The 25,018-nt window shown below is 45.8% G+C and overlaps 1 protein-coding gene across 7 annotated transcripts in view; it reads left to right on the top strand.

Annotated features, from left to right (window-relative positions):
* Window positions 1–25,018, top strand: part of CEP43 (centrosomal protein 43) — a 2,274,574-nt gene that overhangs the window by 639,864 nt on the left and 1,609,692 nt on the right. For all 7 annotated transcript variants that reach the window (XM_044069398.1, XM_044069434.1, XM_044069407.1 and 4 more), the window contains exon 5: window positions 1,773–1,907. In XM_044069398.1, coding sequence (XP_043925333.1) covers window positions 1,773–1,907 — 135 coding nt within the window. The remainder of the gene's footprint in view (window positions 1–1,772; window positions 1,908–25,018) is intronic.

Genomic DNA, 25,018 nt, shown 5'->3' with positions numbered 1-25,018 from the left:
TTGGATTCTAGATCCTATTCCGGATCTGATATCCCATCCATCCTGCATTCCTCCTCCGAACCTGGACAGCCTGAAGCTGACCGCTTGGTTGCTCCAGTTCCACTCTTGATAAGGACTCGGTATCTCTTCACCGGTAAAGGCTATTTTGGTGGCGGCTCATAAACCATCCACTAGAAAGGTTTACCGAAGCAAATGGAAACGTTTCTCTGTGTGGGCGGAGCGGCAAGGCCTAGATCCCTTCACGGTTCCTCTCCCCGTAGTGCTTGATTTTCTAACCTCTCTCTTTAATGATGGTGCCAGCAGTTCCACAGTCAAAGTTCAACTGGCGGCAATTTCTCACTATCACATTGGTCAAGAGTCTAATCCTCTTATGTCAGCCAAATTGTGCAAAACTTTTCTTAAAGGTACTTTCCTTCTCAGGCCCCTATAAAGCAAGCAGTTCCTCCTTGGGATCTTTCTTTGGTCCTACAGGCCTTGACCGCTCCCCTTTCGAGGCTGCTACAGTGGACCTCAAATTCTTGTCTTACAAGACAGCCTTTTGGTAGCCATTACATCAGCCAAGAGAGTTTCTGAACTTCAAGCTTTATCAGCTAAACCTCCTTACTTGGTTTTTATCCGGACCGTGTCTCCCTCAGGACCAACCCGTCCTTCCTTCCTAAAATCGCTTCTGAAGCAAACATCAATCAATCCATTAACCTCCCTGTTTTCTTCCCTAAGTATGAAAACAAAGGTGAATATAGGCTACACTCACTAGATGTTCACAGGCAACTAAGATTTTATCTCAACAGGACAGCTGGTCATAGGCAATCCGACCAGCTGTTTATTTCCTTTGCAAAATTCAATTTGGGCAAGCCAATTTCCAAAGTTTCTCTGTCCCGCTGGATTTCACAGTGCATTTTATTGGCTTATCAAGCGTCAGGAAGGCCCGACCGGAGGGTGTTCATGCCCATTCAACCCGGTCAGTATCTACCTCAGCAGCCTTCAAGGCTAGGATTCCTCTGGATGATATTTGTGCAGCAGCTACATGGGCTTCATCTCATACATTTATTTCTCACTATAAGTTGGATCTCGCATCCAGGGGTAGAGCATCCTTTGGCTCAGGTGCTCGGAATATCCTTCCATGCTGGCGGCCCAAGAATGAGGTAGCTGGGGACTCTGTCCCACAGGTTGCAGACAATGAATATCCTACTTCAGATTTAGAAGTTATGTACTCACCATAACGTTCCATCTGAGTAGGTGTATTCATTTGTCTGCAACCATCCCGCCCTCCTATCCCCCTGGCCTTTCAGTTTCCTGCATATTACTTGTTACCCTTTTGAGGGTATTGTTGCTTTGGCAAACTCGATCTGAGGTCATGAGGGTAGAGCAGGGCATTATGGGTGAGGGGAGGAGCTGAGAGCTTGGATCCATAGCTGGAAACTATGCCGGTTCGGATCCGATATCGGATCCATAACCCCACAGGTTGCAGACAAATGAATACACCTACTCAGATGGAACGTTATGGTGAGTACATAACTTCTAATTTTACTCATCAGGTTTATAATATTTATTTAACATGATTCGAGTTGGCGTTGCTAATATTTCATTTTTTTAATGTCGTACAGTGCTGCATTCAGGTATACTAATGCGAGTTGCCTTTCTGGGGTGAAAAATTGATTAAAGTTAAGTTGCCAAAAGTTTATGATGGGTTATCAGGTGTTTGTAACTATGTTACTAGTTTGAACTTTCAGTCTTTTTTTCTGATTTGTTTTTATATTTCCTTCTCAATTCAGGTTAGTAGACTTGAGGATCGGAAGATTCTAGCCAGAGATTTAAGAATTTTTGAAACGGAAGGAAGTAAGGGAGCTCCTCTGTTAGTAGAGCTGATAAAACGACAGCAACAAAAGGACAAGGATCTCAGCACTGAGGTAAATTAATTTTTATGTAAAAAGTTTAAAAGTAAACTGGATATATGCAGTTGCTGTCACAAGGTAACTTAATTTTCTGGTGACTTTAAAAAAAAAAAAAAAAAAAACGCCTCACCACTCTGATCGTGGTTTTGGGTATTTTCTGGTGACTTCATAAACCTGTCATGTTGAGGCTGTCCTAGGCTTATGCATTTGTACATGTATTTGTTTTGATAGAAGCCTGGGGATGACATGCTTCTCCTTAAATTGATTGTCCATTAAGATAAAATTCAGAAGTATATTAAAGAAAGTGTATTGCAGCTGCTTGAACCTCCTTTACAATAAATGGTGTTTACCTGCTTTTCCCTGTGTTTTAGAGAATAAAAGCCTTTTGATCCCCCCACTGCTGTTTTCAAGCTGCTGTGATCTGTCTGCTTATCAGACTGTCAAGGCAGGTGAAATTTACATTGTAGAATATAACAAAGTATGCTTAGGTGTGGTTTAGTTTATGCTGAGATTTTTATTCATGGCTGACATGGTTTTGTCATGAGAGCAAAATCTGAGTGACTAAACTTAACAGGCTAGGTGTGAGTAACAGCATTTTAGATTATTATTGGAAATTTAAGTGAAGTGCATAAGTGCTCTAGTTTCCATAATTTGATGTTAGTTTGCAATGGCATTCTGCAGCAAGAAAGAATATTTCACAGAGAAATGCATACTGTCATTAATTACATTTGTTTGCATTTAAATTCCTTTACCTAGTTATGGGTCATCTAAGAGCCCGTTTCCTTTTCATCTTGCCATAAAGGTGATATCCCTGTCGTATCTGCCTGTCAAATTCATCAAGGTTTTCTACTTGTCTAGTATACTAATGCCTGTTCCATTGCCTAGATACCCTTTTATGGAAATGATCCCATTTTAGTTTGGTGATGGAGAACTTGAATTGGCTTGCATAATAGATTTATTGTTTTATTGTCCCAAGTCCATGATCTCCAAATTCAGTATATAGGAATGCACTCAAATGTTTCACATTTGAAGCATTTAAAAGCTCAAATTAACTAACCTCTCTTCAACCTGTAATAAGTAGAATGCTTCACTGAAGATAGTTTTATTATAATTCATATTTTTTATGGCTGTTATCTTCTTTGTATTGCATTTTTATATTTTTGATGTTCTTTATATTCTTTCCTAATTTATTAATATCATTCATTGAGAAGACAAAGGTTGGAGCAATATTCCGTAACTGGCCTTATTGATTTGTACAGTGGAATTAACTCCGTCATCATTCCTTGAGGTTACTGTCCCAAATATAGGGCTTGATTCCAAAAGACATGCTCAAGATATAAGTGATTTATTTCAATGTAAGCCTGCTTTATAGCTCGATCTTTACACTGGAATAAATCGCTTACACCAAGAACAGTGCTTCTGGAATTTGACCCATAGTCTTAATCATTAGAAAGTATATTTTGTTTATAGGCATTACATTGCTACCAAAATCAAAGGTATATTTACCAATACTCCCAGGCTCTTAATTTCTGTAGTATTTGATGTTATGTGATCCTATCTCGCCTACATTCTGTACTGATGGGCTCGGAGCCGATCCCTCGGCTCCGACTCGGCACGCTATGCTATAGAGCGAGGCCTCTTATTGGTTGAGCTATTTCTTATCCCAGGATGCACCACCACTAATCCCCCAGATCTCGTTTGCCGCTTACAAGCTTAGACGTGGTCTCAACTTGGCTGGGCTAAGTACTAATTTATTTAGGCTTTTCCTGTCAGGAATTTGCTTGCTTTGAACCCAAAAGCTGTTTTAACAGCTATTGTTGTGATTCGAGTGTGTATTGAACAGTTCTGTTGAGGAATTTGTGTTTTTCGTCAAGGGAAGGTTTCCCGTTTTAGTTAGAGGGGCCTTCCCCTGTTGCTATTTGCTATCCTAGCGTTTTATTTGTGGGTCAAGTACCCGTTTAAGTTAGAGGGTCTTGACTCTCTCTTTCTGTGTGGTTTTTTGTGCAACTGTATTGTGGTTATAAAAAAAAAAAAAAAAAAAAAAAAAAACTTTATATTTTTGTTCTTAAACTGTTAAGTTTTGGTGTGTTTCTCTTTAGATAGGTGTGTTATCTAAATTAGTCATGTCCAAAGAGCATAGACCCTCCGGGTTTAAAAAGTGCACGAGGTGTGGTTATAAGATGTCCATAACGGACGACCACTCCTCGTGCGGCTATTGTTTAGGCGCCAAGCACCTACAAGAATCATGTAGCGTGTGTCACGCCTTCTCATCAAGGGTCCTCCAGGAGAGGAAAAACAAATTAATCCTTAAGGGGTTAATTAAGCCATCCTTCGAGGAGGCTTTATCTTCCTCTCCCTCTCCTTCAAAAAAGAAGAAAGCGTCGGCTCCAACCAGTCAGTCGGAACCGACTGCCAAAAAACCTAGGCAGACTTCTCCATCAGCTCCACGGACTTCGGAGCCGAGGGCGGAACGGTCTGCCTCGATGCCTCCAGTCTCGACCCCTCTGGTTTCGGAGCCGAGGACTGGGGCATCAAGAGGCGGGTCACCTTCATCGGCTCCACTGATATTGGAGCCGATGAGGGTTGCCGGCTCAGACTCTTCCCCTTCGGAGCCGATGTCCTCGTCGGCACCGAGGGAAATTACCTTGAGATCTCCCTCGGAGCCGATAATTATAGAATCCATTCGGAGCCGGTCCCCTAGTCCTTTGGAGCCGATGGAGAAATCGGTTCGGACCCGATCAGTATCGTCCAGATCATCCAAGATGTCTGATTCGGACATCGACAGGGTGCTCCTAAGACTCTTCCAGTCTCCGGTGTTCCAAAAGCTAGTTTCAGCTCCAGCCCATTCGGCTTCGGAGCCGATGGTCCACCTCCCTACTATGGTTCCTCCTCCAACAGCCTCGGCACCGTTGGAGCCGGTGCTGGTGGAACCGGTGGAGGTTTTAGGGTCGGGCCCGACCCTTACTCCAACTCCGGCTCTTGGGTCGGAGTTCGGTACGCGGACTTCTTCCGTCGGCCCCGGGGGGATGCTTCGGGATTGATGTTTTCGGTCCCAAGTCTCCCTCTTGGTGCGTCGGCTGCGGGAGTGCCGTCTACTGTTGTGGCCACGGAGGTGGGACCCTCCCAGGATTCTGGTGGTCCCACCTTCAGGGCTATGAGGAGTGCATTAGCCAAATCATCTTTGGCTACCTCCACGGTCTCCCCAGCTCCTTCCCTGCATACCGAGACTGGGTCTTTGGCAGTCCCCCTGTCCTTAGACAGCGGAGCCCCGGGGCCTGAGGTTACCCCCACTGGGGTTTCCCTTCCTCCTGGAGGTCCTTCTGAAGCTTCTTCGGAAGAGCCCCCCAGGAAAAGATCGTGCAAGAGGAAGCACGTTGAATCCCCTGATGAGTCTCTTACATCAGGCACTGATCTCGATGATGCAGAGGGGTCCCCTAAGTCGTCCTCGGATGATGTCTCCTTTGCAGACATCCTGGAAGCCCTTAAACAACGAGGCGGCTGGCAGTCCAAAACCCCTTCTGCTGATGAGTTGGTGTTCCTTAAGGCCTTCGGGGCTCAGCCCTCCGCCTCCTGGGTGTCTCCGCCCTTTGACGAGCTCTTGGATTTGATCTGTCGAAGGGTGTGGGAACACCCAGACTCTGTGGAACCGGTGCCTGCTCGTCCGAATAAGTTCCTCTCGGCACCCCCTGAAAAAGAGTTTCTAACTAAAGGTGTGGCTGTAGATGCTTTGGTGGTGGCATCTGCTACCCAGCAAGATGTGGCAGAGGCTTCGACGTCCGTCCATCCTCCTAATAAGGAGTCTAGGAGCATGGATCGGTACGGAAAGCTCACCCTAAGTTCAGCGGCCTTTACATTAAGGTCCTTGAACTACCTTACGCACTTTACTAGATTTCAGAGGGATCTGATTAAAGAACTTTCCGATACCGTCTTGGGTAACCTGCCTGAGGAGCTGGCCCAGACGGTTGGCTCTCAGCTGGCTACATTGTTGTCCATTTCAAACTCGTCCATGAGGCTCATTTCTTATGCAGCGAAGGGGCGAGTAGAGCGGTGGGTACAGGCATTGCTCTACGGAGACAAGCCTGGCTCCGCCTGTGTCATTTCGCGGAGGCCTTTAAGTCTTCCTTTGTCGACGCCCCCTTTGATGGGTCCTCCCTGTTTGGACCCAAGGTAAAGGACACACTGACCCGCTGCGAACAGGAGGGTAAGACTCTGACTGCCGTAGGGGTACGATTTTCCACTCCCTTTCGACCTTATCCCAAGGCTAAAAGAGGAGGGGAAAATGTGGTTCTGTAGATCTCAGAAGCCTTACCCCTCTCAGCAGGAGGATCCCCCTTCCAGAGGCAGAGGAGGGGGAAATTCTAACGGAAGACGCCGTCCCAGAGGTGGCAGAGGCCCTCGCAACACTGGAGACCCGAGTCCTTTCGTGGCTCTTCAGCCTTTCACAGTCCCTGAGGGATTGCCCGACTGTGCAGCTCCGGAGCCAGTTGGGGGTCGTTTTTCGAAGCACCTAAAAGCCTGGGAAGGTATCACTCAGGAACGATGGGTGCTTCGAATTATCGCCGGAGGTTACACCATCCCTTTCTCTCACTCCCCACCTCAGTCCAAAAAAATCCCGGACCCGCCACCCAGTCAACGGGATACTGCAGCCTCAGAAGTTTCAAAGCTGCTGCAAAAAGGAGTCATCCAACCGGTCCCCGCAGACCAGATCAGATTAGGGACTTACTCAAGATTCTTTTTGGTGCCAAAAAAGACCGGGGACTTGAGGCCCATTTTGGACCTCAGCATTCTAAACCGTTCAGTCTGAAAGTCCAAGTTCCGAATGGTCACCCTACAAACCATTCTCCCATTGCTGGAGAAAGGTGTTTGGATGTGCTCCATAGATCTCAAGGACGCTTATTACCATATCATGGTACATCAAGCGTCCAGGAGACATCTGCGCTTCAGCCTAGGAGGCAGTCATTTTCAGTTCCGCGCGCTGCCCTTTGGTCTCACCACAGCCCCCAGGGTGTTCACCAAGTGTTTGGCAGTCGTGACTGCTCACCTGAGAAGTCTAGGATTCCAGGTGTTTCCGTATCTAGACGACTGGCTCCTAACTGCCACCTCCAAGCATCTACTACTGCGGAGCCTACAAGCCACTATATTGCTGGGCAATTCCCTTGGAATCACCTTCAATTGGCCAAAGTCTGTGTTGCTGCCATCTCAACGAATAAGATTCATAGGGGTAGAGATAGACTCAAACCAAATGCGGGTCTATCTACCTACAGACAGAATACAAACCATACAGACTCAAGTTCGAGCCTTACTTCGCAGGTCCAAAGCCCCAGCCAGAATGGTCCTGCAGCTATTGGGATCCATGTCCGCCACGGTTCTTCTAATCCCCTTGGCAAGGTTGCACATGAGAATTCTCCAGTGGCTTCTTTCAGCTCAGTGGTCCTTTCAGGAACTCCCTCTCAGTCACCTCATATGGATCACGGAAACATGCAAACGGGACCTTCGCTGGTGGCTAGTGCCCTCCAATTTGGATCAGGGACGACCCTTTGTTCCACCTCCTCCTGCGGCCACTTTGACCACGGACGCCTCCCAATTGGGGTGGGGGGGCATTCCCTGGGCAGGTCAGTCCAAGGCAAATGGCACCCAGAAGAAACCCTACTTCATATCAACATCCTAGAAATGAGGGCGGTGCTTCTGTCCCTTCAAGCCTTTCACGATTACCTCCCTCAGGGCGCAATTGCCGTTCACTCAGACAACATGTCAGTTGTCTTGTACCTGAACAAACAGGGAGGGACCAGATCCTATCCTCTTTGCAGAGAGGCCATGAGAGTCTGGGAATGGGCAGTCTCGACCAAATGCTTTCTAGTGGCTACACATATCCCGGGCAAGTCCAATGTGATAGCCGACAGACTGAGCAGAACCATCCTATCTCCTCACGAATGGTCTCTGAACATGACAGTTGCAAGTCAGATTTTCAGCAGATGGGGAGTTCCGTGTTGCGACCTCTTCGCGACTCCACTAAATGCGAAGTGCAAAAAATTCTTCTCCCTAACCCCGGCTCCGGGGAAGAGCCCCATGGACGCACTAGCCGTCCTTGGCCCACTGGCTTGCTTTATGCCTTCCCCCCAGTTCCTCTCCTTCCCAGGGTGATCCAAAAGGCATCTCTCTTGGGGAGCAAAATGATCTTAGTTGCTCCTTACTGGCCTCGTCAAGTATGGTTTCCCTATCTTCGGAAATATGCTCTGGAAGGTCCATGGTTCCTGGATCAGATCCCAGACCTTTTGATTCATCAGTCGGGACTATTCCACCAGTCCCTGCACACCTTAAAATTGACGGCTTGGCTCCTCCTCTTCCGACTATAGTCAGAAGTCATACATTGGATCCAGAGGTTGTACACATATTATCTACGGCCCATAAGTCTGCTAGAAAGAAACTGTATTCTAGCAAATGGAAAAGATTTGCTATTTGGGCTCAACTCCGGGGCCTGGATCCCATCACTATTCCCGTGGCAGAAGTACTAAAATTTTTAACTTCTCTTTTCAATCAAGGCTCTTCAGTCTCTACCATCAAGGTTCAATTGGCAGCGATTTCCAATTTTCACGAATCTATAAACCCACCTTTAATGAGCAACAGATTGTGTAAGACCTTCTTAAAAGGTGCTGCGCTTTTAAGACCTCCGATTTCTCATCCTGCTCCTCCATGGGATCTCGATGTGGTGTTACGCGCCTTAACTTCCTCCCCCTTCGAACCGGCAGCTACATGTGATCTAAAATTTCTATCGTGGAAGACTGCTTTTCTGGTGGTGATTACTTCTGCCAGAAGAGTTTCAGAGCTTCAAGCTTTGTCTGTAAAACCCCCGTACTTGGTTTTCACAAAGACAGAGTATCTCTCAGGCCAAATCCTTCCTTTGTCCCTAAAGTTTGTTCCAGTTTCTGCCTACAACAATCATTAGAACTTCCAGTCTTTTTTCCGAAATATTCTAACAAAGCGGAATTCATATTCCACACATTAGATGTCCACAGGCAGTTGCATTTTTATTTAGACAGGACCAAACAAACAAGGAAAACAGATCAGTTGTTTGTATCCTTTGCAGACAATAAATTGGGCAAAGCTGTCACAAAGGTCACTATTGCCAAATGGATCAGGGACTGTATTACTCAAGCTTATTCTTATTCTAACAAAGAGCTTACCACCTCTGTCAAAGCTCATTCTACAAGGGCTATGGCTACTTGATAGCATTTCATTTTAAGCTTGCCATTAGTGACATTTGTGCTGCGGCTACATGGTCTTCCCGCACACTTTCATTTCCCACTACAAATTGGATGTGGCATCTAGAGGACGAGCTTCATTTGGTTCCACAGTGCTCAGGAGTGTTTTCCAATGAGCCACCCAGGATTTAGGTGCTAGGGACGCTGTCCCATCAGTACAGAATGTAGGCGAGATAGGATCACATAACATCTTTTAGTTATGTACTTACCATAACTTTAGATGTTTGGGATCCATCTCGCCTACATTCCCAATAACCCACCCTCCTTCCCCCTTCCTTGGAGATCAGAGGATATCAGAAGGTCCGAATCCTGTTGTTTCATCTTGAAACATCTAACAATGTTATATAAACAAGTTGTGCATGTGTGCATGAATGCGGACAAACAAGATCTGGGGGATTAGTGGCGGTGCATCCTGGGATAAGAAATAGCTCAGCCAATAAGAGGCCTCGCTCTATAGCATAGCGTGCCGGTCCCTCGGCTCCGAGCCCATCAGTACAGAATGTAGGCGAGATGGATCCCAAACATCTAAAGTTATGGTAAGTACATAACTAAAAGTTAAAACATTTCCATTTATGTCATATAGATACTATCTATTCGTTTGAGTTAGGTGTAATACAAGATATTTATTACTACTGAGCCGTATGTTAATGTGCTCTGCCCATAAATGTAGATATCCTTCTGTATCATTGTTGCAATATTCACTACATTAGGGATCTCCTACCAAGTGTGGCCCAAAGTCAGGCCAGTGTAGCAAAGCCTTAGGTTGCTGTAAGGTTCGCTGTATGTCACATGTATGCTCCTCGCCTAGCGTAAGGCATAAAGTTGATGTCCAGACATATCATTCTCAGAACTTCTTTGCAGCCAGTCCAAATGCCATCTCTTGATCATTGGTCTGAATGCCTGTTCCACTGCTGGTTCACTGAGCCATTGCAGATAAGTGCTCATTTGGGGTTCTTTTTTTTACTTATCTTTCTGTTGTTGCTTGTGGGGTTTCATGTCCTCCAAGAAGGGTAAATGTCAGTGTGAGAGACATATTCCCCATAAAGATCAAAAAGTGTCTTGTTTTGCCTTGGAACCTCACACGACCATACATCCTGTTCTATCTGTCAGACCTTTGTACCTAAAATCCTTCATAGTAGACTGTCTTCTTTGGCACTTTATCTTGAAAACCAGCATCTTAAGCTTCTTGCAAAGGACATGATGGAGGGAACTTCCCGCTCCAAGTGACAGTCATCCGTGAAGAAGGTGGCCTAGACGTCTAGGCCAGAATCATCTGTTGTTCTGCCTCTGCCAGATATCTCACGAAAAGCGAGTGAATGCCCAGTGGTTTGTCCAGCTTTATCGTTGAATTTCTCTGCGGTGACAGAGTTGGAGGCCGGCAGGAAAACAACTTTAAGCATGTCCAAGGAGGCATTGCAGATGCTTGAGATGTTCAGGATGAACCATGGCTGATTATCTCTGAGGGGGCTAGAGGTGTTACTCAGAGAAGTTGTCTCCAGTACCATCATTGGATGCTTCCCTGGGTCAGAGCCTTCCAAATTGTATAAGGCAGACATCCCATTAAAGAAAAAGCAAAAGACTAACTATATTACTCTTGCTCATAAGGATCCTCAAAGTGAGTGGCAACCCTTTACACAGGGCTTATGTAGTGTTTTGATAGCACTGAAATCTCCTCAGGGAGTTTTTGTTTCAGTCCCCATTGGTCCTTTACTCCCATAAAAGACCCATTGAATAGGATTCTTCTGAGGAACAGACAGATTCTGATGAGGAATCCCTTGTCTACTCTTCTTAAATTCCCTCTCCTTTGAATTATGACTCAGGAGAAGAGGAATCTACCAGTCCTAGTGCTCCCTTTGAAGAGATTTGTTTTTGGGGACACAATCTCAAGGATGATGGAGTTTTTTTAAATGCGAGTGTGCTTAGGTTTCTGATGTACAAAAAAGTACTATGAGTTTCTGCAGATGGATTCTCCAAGGCCTTCAGCTGTTCTTCATGTTCTGGCTGCCTTGTTGGATGCATTTTCCAATGCTTCTAAGGCTCTATACTCTCAGCTCCCTGCTCCCAAGAAACCTGATAGATTCTGTACGGTGCCTGAGGACTGTAAATATTTGTACAAGTGTCCTTCTGCTGACTCCTGTGTGATGTCTGTAGCTTCTGCCAAGTTACTGCCCTCTGATAAAGATAGCAGGATCATGAAAAGGCTAAGAAAGGAGGCTTGTATCTCTGCTACCTTTGCTTTTAGGGCTGTTAATTATCAGACCCATATGTCCAGGTATTTGTTCGCTGTCTTGTCAAATTATTTATGACCTTCCAGACTCTGAGGGTAAGACTTCTGCCCTTTCCCTGTTAGGGACTTCCTCCCAGGTGGCTTGTCATTTTATCAGGTATAGTTATGATGCAGCAGATGCTTCTTCTAGGGTTTCTGCTTTTGGGTCAGGGATGAGGAGGTATTCTTGGCTTCGGTTTCAACCTGTGCCACATGATATTAAGGCTAAGTTGATGGATGCCGCTCTTGATAATAAACACTTGTCTGGTGATGCTACTGCTGCTTTAAGTCACTTCAGGACAAGAGTAAGGCTTTATAGAAACTTAAACATGTGTTTGTTTCTCCTGTGTCTAAATGCCAGAGAAATTACCCCAGTAAGTCAGCTTTTCCTCACAGACCATCTTGCTCTCCTCCTAAGGGTAATAAGGGTGGGAAGCGGGTTGCTCCTTTTAAAGCTACTCAGACTTTTGTGCCTCCGAAGTCTCATTTTCCAGATAAACCAGGTGCTGTCTGACTATCCTGTTCTTCCCAGCCACTTTCCTCTTTTTATTTGACTTTCTCTCTTTCTTCCTGTCTGGCTACAGATTAGTAAGGATTCCTGGGCCCTGTCCATTATCCACCAGGGCTATTTCATGGGCTGAAACTCCCTTCCCCCTTTTATAGGTATTCCTCAACCCCCTCAGGAGCAACTGTCTTTCTTTCCAGAGGTGCTTCAGAATCTTTTTGACTCAGGGTACTATTTCAGGTGGTGCCTGTGTCTCAAAGGGGGAGGGGGGTTTACTTCAGGATATTTCTAGTGCCCAGGAAAGAGGCTACTTGGAGACCAATTCTAGAACTCTCTCATCTGAACACTTTTCAGAAGGTGCCCTCCTTTTGAATGTTGTCCCTTCAGACTTTGTTCCCTCTTCTGCTCCCTCAGGCTTGTATGGTGTCACTGGATCTCAAGGATGCTTATCTCCATATTCCAATTCATCCCCTTTTCAGAAAGTTTTTACATTTTTCTGTTGCTTCCTGGCATTTTCAGTCCTCTGCTTTGCCCTTTGACCTTTCTACTGCCCCAAAGGTATTCAGCAAATGCCTCGCTCCAGTGATTGCTTTTTGCAGGATTCAGGAGATCCAAGTCTTTCTTTACATGGGCGACCTTCTATTTCAGGTATCCTCTCCAGAGATCCTGTTGCAAAATCTTCATTTTGCCATTTCTCTTCTACATAGCCTGGAGTTCATAATAAACTTCAAAAAGTCCTTCTCAAGACAGTGTTTCTGGGGTGCAGGATACGGACAGTGCCTATGTTGGCATCCCTGCCTCTTCCCAAGGCCTTAACGCTTATTTCCTTCTTTCAGACTGTTCTTTCACTCACCTCTGCCACAGCCAGAAAATTTCTCAGGGCTCTGGAATTCATGGCATCCACCATACCTATGCTCCTTCTGGCCAAACTCCATGTGAGAAAGTTTCAGTGGTTTCTGAAGTCAGTTTAGTTTCAACATGCGCATTCCTTAGACTTTGTAGTCCTCCTCTGCCTTGTCTCAAGAAGTAACTTCTCTGGTGGACCCAGCAGTTGTCTCTAAATCCAGGACTCCCCTTTCATCCCCCTTTTCCTTCTCAAGAGCTGTTCACAGACGTGTCAGATGTGGGATGAGGAGCAGCTTTTGACTCCCTAAAGTTGCAGAGAGTGTGTTCTCATCAACTTAAAGAGCACATTGATGTCAAAGAAATGAGAGCTCTTTTGCTGGCATTTCAGGCTTTTCATCCACTTTTCTCACCAGCACCTGTCAAGGTGTTTACAGACAATACCACAGTGATGTGGAATGTAAAACAAACGAAGGGGGGACAAGATCTTATCTTCTTTAGCACTCCTAGTGTGGGATCTTGCTCTCCAGTATCAATTGGCTGTTCAGGCAGTTTACATTCCCTCAGGTCAAAACATTTTGGCAGACACTCTGAGCAGGTCCGTAACTTGGTCCCATGAATGGATGCTTCATAGGGATGTGTTTCTGGACATTGTCCACTAGTGTGGTACTCCTCAATAGATCTTTTTTCCTCCCCTTGGAACAGACAGTTTCCTGTATGTTGTGCCAGAGTTCCAGATCCTCTAGTTTGGAAGGTGGACACCCTATCTTTTTCATGGAAGGGGATGTTTCTCTACACTTTCCCTCCCCTTCCCCTCATTCCAAAGTCCTATTCAAAATTCAACAAGATGCTCCCAAAATCTTGGTGATGACTCCCTTTTGGCAGAAACAGCATTGGTTCCCTCTTCTGCATTTAGTCAAGGGCAGTCATCACAAGTTACTTCACAGGGTAGACCTACTCACACAAGACAAGGGACCTCTCATCCATCCCCACCTGTCAATTCTTCAGTTGACACTGTGGGTGATAGGGTTTTGATTCCATATAGACACCTTTTTTCTGAGGACATGCTTAGGGTCCAGCAGGAGGCCTGGAAAACCAATACTAGGAAAGCCTACTTATCCAAATGGAAGAGGATTTCTGTTTGATGTCTTTCATGTAACCCTGATCCACTTTTTATGGACGTTCCTTTGGTTCTTTTCTATCTGTGTGAATTGCTCAATAATGGGTGGGCTTATCCTTCTGTTAAGGCCCACTTAACAGCTATCTCTGCGTGTCTGCCTTTATCTCCTCCTTTAGCTTCTAGATTTGGAGCTAAACAATTCCTTAAAGGGGTCCTTCATATTAGGCCTTTCAGGAAGTCTGTTCTCCTCCCTGGGATCTTAATATTGTTTTGGAGAACTTGACGCAGGCTCCTTTTGAGCCTGCAACTTCAGCTTCCTCGCAACATTGCTCTTAGAAGACTGTTCTTTTGTTAGCCCTTACTTCAGCCAGACTAGTGTCTGAGCTTCAAGCCCTTATGGCTTCTCCTCCTTTTTGGTGTTTCATAAGGACAGCATGTTTTACTGTTGCAGTCATCACCTGCTGGTTATCCCTGCAGTGGTAGCCCTCGGCTGGCCCGAATACCAGAGTCAGTGTTTTTCTGCATTAGCTACTGTCACCTGTAGACTGATGTCAGGTCTTCAGAGCTGTAAAGCAAGGCAGCTGATGCCATTACTTCAGTCTTTCTTGCTGTGGAGCCATTAGCAAAAGCAGTTCTCAAGTGTGCCGGTCTGTCTCTACCAGAGCTCGGATTACAGCTGAAAACTTCTAAAGCTAAGTACCCCGTTGGGGATCCTTTTTTCTTGCACTAACCTATGTCAGAAAAAGTTAACAATTGTCTCGCCTGTGGAAAGCAGATCCCACACCAAGACTTCCATTCATAATGTGTCACTTGTATAAACCCAGACCACAATGTCCCCAGTTGCCAGATGTTCGTGTTTCACTGTTGCAGTCCTAACCCAAGGGCTATCCAGCTCCCGGTAGCCCTCAATTGTCCAGAATACTAAAGGTAAGTAAAAAATGACATCGGCTGTCGGTTGTAAAGGACGTCAGGACATCTAATGCAAAAGGAGGCAGCTAACGTCACTTTCACAGTCTTTCTTGCCGCGGAGCCCGAAGCAGAAACATTTCTTGCACGAGTGCCGGTCAGCAGTTTACCATTTTTCGTTTCCAACTACAGAGTTGAAGTCTGCTACAGCTAAGTACCCCGTTGGGGATCCTCTTTTCTTGCCTTAACGAATGTCAGAAAAGGTTAATAATTGTCTTACCTGTGGAAAGCAGATTTCCCATAGAGATTTTCATTCCCATTGTATTATTTGTTTAGGCCTTGACCACGACGTTCCTAATTGTGATCTTGTACCGCCTTTAATCCATGTACTATTCATCGTTGGGCTAAGTTTTTAGCTAAACATCTTGGAGTTTGGCCTAAGTTTGTCTGTATGGCGTCTGCTGGTCTTCAGGCTTCGGATGTACCCAAAAATGTAAAGATAAGGACTGCGACAGGCTTCAGAAGGTTAAGTCCTCGGATGATGTTAGGATGGTTGTCAGTCATGTGGTAGCCAGTGAGGTGCCTTTGCAGCCCCTGCAGTCCACAGACTTTCAACCGCAGGCCTCGGTTGAGACCATTTCAGAGTCCACCAGGCCTCCGGCCTCCATTTTGCCTTCTGACCTTTTGCCTGTTGCCTCTTCAGCTGGATCCGGAGTCGCTAAGCTGACGCCGGTATCCGAGACCTCTGTTCTTCATTCAGATAGCAAGCTCATACCGATGACCTCTTCTTTAACTTCGGTGGTTGCCAGGCCTCCTGAGTCCTCCAGGCTTGCAGGTAAATCTTCCAGTTGTAAGCCTGTGAAAAAGTAGGCTCCAGTTTCTTCGCGTTCCCCTCAATCCCAAATGGTTAAAATGGCTAATGACCTTTTGACTCTTATTAGGGGTTCACAGCCTCCTCTTTCTAAAAGGAGTAGGGATGTTTCTCCTGAGGCTTTGTCTTTTTCTGGTTCTGATTCTTCTAGCATTTCTGCTGATGAAGAGGAAGTTTCTCAGGCTTTTTCTCCTTTTGAGGATTCAGATGCATAGGAGTCTATCCCTTCTGCCTCTCCTCCAGAAGATTTCTCGTTTGGTGATACCTTGAATACTCTTGGGAGCATTTTAAATGGGAAAGTCAGGATTATCCCCAGTCTAAGAAAAGGATTAGGGAGTTTTTGGATTTACCTCCGCATAAGCCCCTGGCTATTCCCCCAATGTTGGAAGTGGTCGATGATGTTTTTTTGGAAAATTCCTTGACTCCAAATTCGGTTCCTCCTGCTTCCAGGAAACCTGACAGGTACTATAGAGTTCCTGATTCTCATCTGTTTCTTTTCAGGAATTCGTTGGCTGATCCTGAGGTTATTTCTCAAGGCCCTAAAGGAGTTAAAGCCAATGTTATCAAAAATCCTGTTCCTTCTTACAGGGAATCTAGGAACCTAGATAGGTGAGATAAAAAAGTTTATACCTCTGCCACTCTTGCTATTAGGTCTACTAATTGTCATTTTCATCTGCTGAAGTACCAGCAGCACACATTGGAGGCTATTAAGTCTAGGACAGCAAGTGTGCCTCTTTTGGCAGAGAGTAAGGATATGTAGGATTTCCTGAATTCTGCCAGTCTTGTCAATAAACATTCTTTACATTGTGGTTTTGACATTCTAGAAGCCTCCTGCAAGGCTACAGCTATTGGATCTGTTATTAGAAGGCACGCTTGGCTCAGGGAACAGCCCCTTCCAGAGCCTGTCAAGGCTAAGCTTTTAGATGTACCTTTGCATAAGGGCAATCTTTTTGGCAGCAAAGCAGAGGAAGTGCTCAAGAAGATGGAGGATAAGGCCAAGTCTATGCAAACTGTTAAGGATTTTCTGCAAGTTCCACCTCATCGCTTTAGCAGGAATTACCTTTCTAAGAGTTGGACATTTCCTGATACCAGCAGACAGAACCGTTCTAGGACTAGAGGTTACAAATCTTGTAGGGGGCAGGTGGCTACCCCTCAAAGGTCTAAGCGTTGGCAGGCTTCCACTTCCAAGGCTGGAAGTTCTAAGCCTGCATCTCAATCAAAGAACTCTCAATGACTTTATCCAACTTCTGCCTGTTCTTGCCTGCCTGGAGAGTCCTTTAGGGGGAAGGTTAGCCCTTTTTGCAAATGTCTGGGCCACTATCAAAGATGACAAATGGGTTCCCAGTACTGTATCTCTAGGGCACAAGTTTTCATTCCACACCTTTCCAGTTCCCAAAGGATTCCTGGACGCTTCTCCAAACCAAAGGGCAGAAGCAGATAAACAAATTTTGTTTCTGTTTCTTCTGGGAGCAATAGAATCCATTCCTGCTCAGCAGGTAAGCCAGGGTTTCTATTCTAGACTTTTCCTAGTTCCAAAAAAAGAAGGCACCTGGTGTCCCATCCTAGATCTATCCATTCTGAACTCTTTCTTGGTAATTCCAAAGTTCCGAATGCTCACTCTACATCAGTTGCTGCCAATTTTAGAAAAGGATTCCTGGCTGGTAACGTTGGATCTCAAAGAAGCTTATCTGCACATTCCTATCAGGGAAAGTTGCAGGCAATACCTTCATTTCAGGGTGGGCAGGCAACATTATCAATTCTCTGCGCTACCCTTTGGCTTATCTACTGCTCCCAGAGTTTTCACAAAGATGTTCATCGTGCATACAGCTGCAGTCATAACAGATGGGCTCTCCTGCCATCAGGCGTGTCCTCGGTCGGCCCAATTCCAAAGTCTAGGTCCGGCGTCGGTTGTAGTCGCTTCTTCCCTGACGTCAGTGCGACAGGGGTATAAAGGAACCAGCCAACGCCATTTTCTAAAGTCTTTCTTGCCGCGCGGTGCCCGAAGCAGAAGCAGTTCGCAAGTGCCGGTCGGCCAGCTCCTGAAATTACGAAAATTTTGAAACCGAAGTCTTTTTGAAAGCTAAGTACCCCGTTGGGGAGACTTTTCTTGCCTCAGACCGATGTCAGACAAAGTTAATAATTGTATTTCATGTGGGAAGCAAATACCGCATAAGGATTTCCGTTCCTTCTGTATACCTTGTTTAGGCCCAGACCACGACGTCACGGTCTGTCGCTTTTGTGCTACATTCAACAAAAGCACCATTAAGCGTCGGACGGAGTTCGCCCAGCATTATTTTGGAAAAACATTTAACTATATTATGTCGTCGGATACTCCGACTCCAGTTTTGTCTAAAAAACACAAAGATAAGGACCAACACACGAGGTCCGCGGCCTCTACTGACACCACGCCAAAGCCGACTACACATGGTCCGGTTCTCAGCGAGGTGCCTACGCAGCCCCTGACTACCGACGACACTTCATTGGCGGTGTCTCCTGTGCCCAAGGTTGCAGGCTCCTCGGCCCACACCCCGACTACAGATACCGAAGCCACTCTTGGCATTGAACCTCAAAATGTGGACAGGTCTACCTCTACTCAAGGTGTCTTCAGACCTTCCTCTTCTTTTTCCATCAAGGCTTTCACTAAGTCTAAAGCAGCCATGCATTCTAAGAGACAAGCTGCACAGGGCCCATCTCCAGGCCCCATGCCTAAAAAACAGATGCTTAAAATGGCTGAGGATTTTATTACTCTTATCAGGGGTTCTCAACCCTCACCGGACAAAAGGCCCAGAGTGGAGGAAGAATCCCCCTCCTCTGATCAGGGCTCCATTATTTCAGAGCACTCTGATGACCAGGAACATTCTTACTCCCCTTTTGAAGACTCTTATGCAGAGGAGTCCATTCCTTCTGTATCCCCCCCCCCCCAGAGGATTACTCATTTGGGGAAACTTTGCATACCTTAAGGGAACACTTCCACTGGGAAGGCCAAGATTATTCAGATTCCAAGAAAAGGCTTAGGGAATTTCTCTTGCTACCTCAGCACAGACCTCTGGCTATACCTCCTGTCTTGGACATCCTAGATGATGTTTACTCGGAGGCCTGCCTTAACCCGGATTCTCTGCCTCCAGCCCCAGTCAAGCCTGACAGGTACTACAGGGTTCCTGACTCACACCAATTTCTATACAAAAGCCATGCTGCTGACCCAGAAACCATCTCACAGGGCCCCAAGGGAATTAAGGCCTCCACAGCTAAAAATCCATTACCTTCAGAGAGAGATTCCAGATCCTTAGAAAGGTGGGGGAAAAAAGGTATATACCTCGGCTACCTTAACCATGAGGGCCTTAAACTGTCAGTTTCATATGCTAAAATACCAACAATTTTTGTTATCACAATTGAAAAGTAAAATGTCACAACCTGAAAAACCAGACTTGAAGGAGTTGCAGGATTTGATGCATAGTGCAGAACAAGTGGGTAAGCATACCTTACAATGTGGTTTTGATGCTCTAGAGGCCTCATGTAGAGCTGCTGTTACAGGATCAGTCATACGTAGACATGCCTGGCTCAAGGAACAAACCTTGCCTGATCACGTCAAAGCTAAATTACTAGATGCCCCTCTACAAAAGGATGTATTATTTGGTGCTAATGCTGAGGATGTATTAAGGAAAATGGAGGAAAAGGCTAAATCAATGCAAACTGTGAAAGATTTTCTACAGGTACAACCACCACGTTTCAGTAGAAATTGGCCTTCCAAAAATTGGTCCTTTCCAGCCACGGACAGACCACAAAGAGGTAGATACAGACGCCCGAGGGGCAGGGGACAATCCCAAGGATCGTTTAGAGGCAGACAATGGCAAGCTTCTACACAAAGAGGTGGTGAGGATAACTCGCAATCATTCAGAAAGCAAGCCCAATGATTTTCCCCTTTGCATGCCAAGCAAGACTCAAATGGCAGCCCCCTTAGGAGGAAAACTGGCATTATTTTCAAAAAATTGGCATATTGTCACAAAAGACAAATGGATCCTGGACATTATAAACAGAGACTACAGATTCCATTTTCACACCCTTCCAAAAATGAGAGGCATGCCAAACCTGCCACACAATCAAAGAGCAGAGGCACAAAGGCAAATTACAGATCTCATAAACATGAAAGCTATTCAAGAGGTACCTATGCACGAACAAGGTCAAGGTTTTTATTCCAGACTATTCCTGGTACCAAGGAAGGGAAAAGATTAGAGACCTATTTTGGACCTATCCATCCTGAACACATTTCTACTCGTACCAAAATTCAAGATGCTCACTCTACAGCAGCTTCTTCCCATGTTGGGCAAGGAGTCTTGGCTGGTAACATTGGACCTCAAGGAGGCATACCTGCATGTCCCAATCAGACAAAATTGCAGAAGATACCTCAGATTTCTTGCAGGTTCAACCCATTATCAATTCTCTGCATTGCCCTTTGGCTTATCTACTGCGCCCAGAGTATTCACAAAATGCCTGGCATCAGTAATTGCCTACTGCAGACTTCAAGGGATACAAATGTACCCCTATTTGGACGACTGCCTGATCCAAGTGGACAGCAAGCACATTCTTCTGAAACATCTGGCTTATGTAATAATGTTGTTGAACTCTCTGGGATACACAGTCAACAAAAAGAAATCAAGACTAATACCCTCTCGGAAGATAATTTTCCTGGGTGCCAACTTGGACACAAACACCCAGATGGCTTACCTCACGCCAGAGAAGCAGGGGCAACTAGCTCAATACTTCAGAACACTAGCAAATTGCACCAGGATGACTGCAAGGAAAATCCTGCAGGCTCTGGGATTCATGGCATCTTGCATCTTACTAATCCCATATGCAAAGCTGCATATGAGGAAACCTCAATGGTACCTGAAAAACCTATGGTCTCAACACAGCCACAGTTTGGAAACAATAATACCACTAATTCCATGTCTGCAAAAGGAATTTCTTTGGTGGGCTCAAGCATGCCAAACAAACACAGGTCTTCCATTCAGCAAGCCTCAAGCAAATCAAGTCATCACAAGAGACGCCTCGGACTACGCCTGGGGGGGCGCACATGACAGATCGGTGCATTCAGGGCAAATGGTCCCAAAAAGAAAAGCACCTTCACATCAATCAAAAGGAAATGCTAGCAATAATAAATGCTATTATAGCTTTCAAAGACCTCCTGCAACCAGGTCAACTATTGATAAGAACGGAGAACACCACAGTTATGTGGTACATAAACAAACAGGGAGGAACACATTCATACCCCCTATGCAGACTGGCCATGTCACTTTGGAACATGGCCATGGACTTACAAATCGAACTACAAGCAACAGTACTTGCCAGGAAAGGAAAACACGCTGGCAGACAACCTAAGCAGAAATATGACAGATCCACACGAATGGAAGTTGCATCCAAAAGTTTTTACAGAAATAATCCAAGCATGGGGAAGGCCAGACATAGATCTCTTTACCTCCCACAGAAATCACCAATTGACAAAATTCTGCTCAAGGATTTTCCATCCAAAGGCCTGGAGAGTGGACACTCTCTCTTTCAGTTGGACATCAATGACAGTTTATGCCTTCCCACCTCTTCATCTGCTGCCCAAAGTTCTATTGAAAACCAGAGCAGACAGACCAAAGATGATTCTCATTGCTCCAGACTGGCCAAGACAACACTGGTACCCACTCCTGAGGAGCCTGACACATTCTCCACCATGGACCCTGCCTCTAATGCCTCTTCTCCTGACTCAGCACAGCTTCAAAACTCTTCACAGCCAGCTAAAAACACTCAATCTAGCCGCATGGAAGATTCCTTAGCATCACAACAGACCCTACTCTCCAAGGAGGTGCAGGATGTCATTTTGGAGGCCAGGAGGCCGTCAACTAGAAAAGCTTACTCCACAAAATGGAAACGGTTTTGTGTCTGGAATGAGAAAAAGTGCCAGGATCCTGGAAAACTGAATTTACCTCAAATACTACAGTATCTAGCTGAGCTGCTAAGCAGTGGACTTTCATTCTCCTCCATCAAAATCCATGCCTCAGCCATTTCTGCAGAATACAACACTGATCCACCCTTATTCTCTCACCCTCTCTTAAGACAGTTCCTCAGAGGGGCTAAGAATCTAAGACCACCAAGGAAACAATCAATACCTGCTTGGGATCTCAATTTCATTCTGGAAAAACTGACCTTGCCTCCCTTTGAGCCAGCTGCCTCATCAGATTTGCAATATTTGTCCTGGAAAACAGCTTTCCTTCTGGCTATTACCTCAGCTCGTAGAGTTTCAGAACTACAAGCTCTTATGGCTGTGCAGCCTTTTATCATCTTCCATCAGGACAGAGTTTCCTTACGAACCAACCCGTCCTTTATGCCTAAAGTGGTATCCAGGGTAGCTTTGAATCAGGCCATACATTTACCTACCTTTTATCCTAATCCTCAAAACAAAGGGGAGAGATTACTACATTCCTTGGACATCCACAGACAACTGCGTTATTATTTGGACAGAACAAAGCCTTTCAGAAAATCAGAACAGCTCTTTGTGTCCTATGCTGTAGGAGCTCAAGGAAAGCCAATTTCCAAACAGACAATCTCAAAATGGATAGCCCACTGCATACGCTTTTGCTATTCTTTTCATGGCAAAACTGTACCTACAGGCATCAGATCTCACTCCACCAGGGCCACAGCTACCTCTGCAGCTTTCCTCAGAGGAGTTCCTACCAAAGATATTTTGGAAGCAGCCACTTGGAGTTCTGTGCATACCTTCTCCAAGCACCACAACCTACCATTATACTCCAAAACTAGAGCAGGCTTTGCCACTGCAGTCTTGCAGGGCATCCTGGCTCCTCCTAGTTCCTACCACCCCTTTCTTAGCTTTGGGATACTACCCATCTGTTATGACTGCAGCTGTATGCACGATGAACATAGTACAGTTTTGTACCTACCATAATTGTAGATGTTCGAGTGCTAATACAGCTGCAGTCCAGGTTTCCCTCCCTCCTTCCCCTCTTGGGACAGGCCTATTGGCTAACACCTCCTCATACAACCTGATTGGGGTATTCATTTATGGTGTATTTGCTTGCAACTACTGTATTTTGATTATATTGCATTGTTTTAATACACAAATTTATGTATTGCCTTCCTTCTGGGGGCACCTGACATCTGGGGCAAGAAAAACTGAAGAAAATGTCGTCTGCTGGTTCCTTTATACCCCTGTCGCACTGACTTCAGGGAAGAAGCGACTACAACCGACGCCGGACCTAGACTTTGGAATTCGGCCGATCGAGGACCCGCCTGACGGCAGGAGAACCCATCTGTTATGACTGCAGCTGTATTAGCACTCGAACATGTACATTTATGGTAGGTACAAAACTGTACTTTCCTGGCTCCAGTCATTGCTTTTTGCAGGCAGAAGAAAATTCAGATTTATCCATACTTGGACAACTGTCTGATTCAAGCAAATTCTCAGGAACAGCTGTTAAAGGATCTAGAATTTGTAAAGACTCTTCGGTCTTCCCTGGGTTACACTCTCAACGAGGAAAAATCAAAAATGGTACCATCCAAGGAGATAACATTCCTGGCAGCGAGTCTGAACACAGCCGCCCAGATGATATATCTCACCCAGGAGAAGCAGACAACTCTTTCAGTTTACCTCAAGGACTTGGCATGCCTGTCCCAGCTCCCTGCAAGGAAATACCTGCAAGCTCTGGGATACATGACCTCTTGCATATGCAAGACTGCATATAAGGAAATTGCAATGGTACCTCAAGAACATCTGGTGTCAACACACAGAGGACCAGGATATGATGATTCCTCTGCTTCTCTGTCTACAGTTTCTATGGTGGGCAGCAGCCTGTCTACAAAACAAAGGCATGCCTTTTCGCCCACTTCCTGCCACTCAAGTTCTTACCACAGACACATTGTGCTATGCCTGGGGAGCACACCTGGATGGCAGATGCATACAGGGACGTTGGAATGCCCAGCAGATGCACCTGCACATAAATATAAAGGAGTTGATAGCAGTTCAGCAGGCCCTACTAGCTTTCAAGCATCTTCTTTCTCCAGGGACACTGCTCATCAGAACAGACAACACCATAGTCGTGGTACATCAACAAGTAGGGAGGGACTCATTCTTACCCCCTGTGCAGGCAGATCATGAATCTTTGGTCCATAGCAGCATCCCTGGGCCTGCATCTCCTAGCCCAGTTTCTTCCAGGAAGGCTCAACGTTTTGGCAGACCACTTGAGTAGGCAAACCCTGGATCTTCACGAGTGGCAGCTGAACAGAGCAGTCTTTTACAGCATCATTCAACACTGGGGCACACCTCGGGTGGATTTTTTTCTCCTCCCCAGACAGCCATCTTCTGCCTCTTTTTTGCACCAGACAGCATCACAGCAGAGCCTGGAGAGTGGATGCTGTGTCCTTCCCTTGGAAGTTTATGCCTTGCCTCTTCTTCCTAGAGTGTTATTGAAGATCAGGGACGAACGGCCAAGGACTATTCTCATAGCTCCAGACTGGCCCAGACAGCATTGGTATCCACTGCTTCGCAGCCTCTCCCAATTTCCTCTTTGGCATCTTCCTCTGAAGCCAGATTTTTTGGTTCAGGAAGGGGGAAATGTTCTACATCCTCATCTTCAGTCTCTCCATTTGGCAGCATGGCTCATTGTATGACTCCTTCCTTTTCTTCTTCCCTTTCCCAGCAGGTGGCTGACGTGCTGAGGGAGGCCAGGAGGCCTAGCACTAGGAAATCCTATGCTGGCAAATGGGAAAGATTCTCACATTGGATGCGGGCTAGAGGGGAATCTTCTTCTCAACCTACCCTGCCTCTGATCCTTGAATACCTGGCTGATTTGCTTCAGGGTGGTCTTTCTTTTTCCTCTATCAAGATCCATGCTTCAGCCATTTCTGCTCATTGTTCTTTTGAACAACTCATTTTCTCTCATCCCCTGATGAAAATGTTTCTCAGAGGTGCTTGCAACTTAAAACCTCCCAGAAGGGCACCTACCCCAGCCTGGGATCTTAATTTTGTTCTAGAGAAACTCACTCTTCCTCCTTTTGAGCCAGCTGCCACAGCAGATTTAAAGTTTCCCTCTTGGAAGACTGCCTTCCTCTTGGATATAACTTCAGGAAGGAGGGTTTCGGAGCTGCAAGCTTTGATGGCTGTGGAGCCTTTTCTTATTTTTCATGCAGACAGGGTCTCTCTGAGAACCAACCCCTCCTTTATGCCTAAGGTGGTTTCTAGCCTGACTCTTAATCAGTCCATACACCTTCCTACCTTCTTTCCTAATCCTCGTAATAGAGGTGATAGGATCCTACACTCTCTTGATTTGCACAGACAACTCAGGTTTTACCTGGACAGG

Source organism: Protopterus annectens, chromosome 1.part0, assembly GCF_019279795.1.
Source record: "Protopterus annectens isolate FY-2018-M chromosome 1.part0, PAN1.0, whole genome shotgun sequence".
In the NCBI taxonomy this organism is placed as follows: Eukaryota; Metazoa; Chordata; order Ceratodontiformes; family Protopteridae; genus Protopterus; species Protopterus annectens.
Note: the sequence above shows the minus strand (reverse complement) of the source record. Positions and strands in the feature narration are given on the sequence as shown.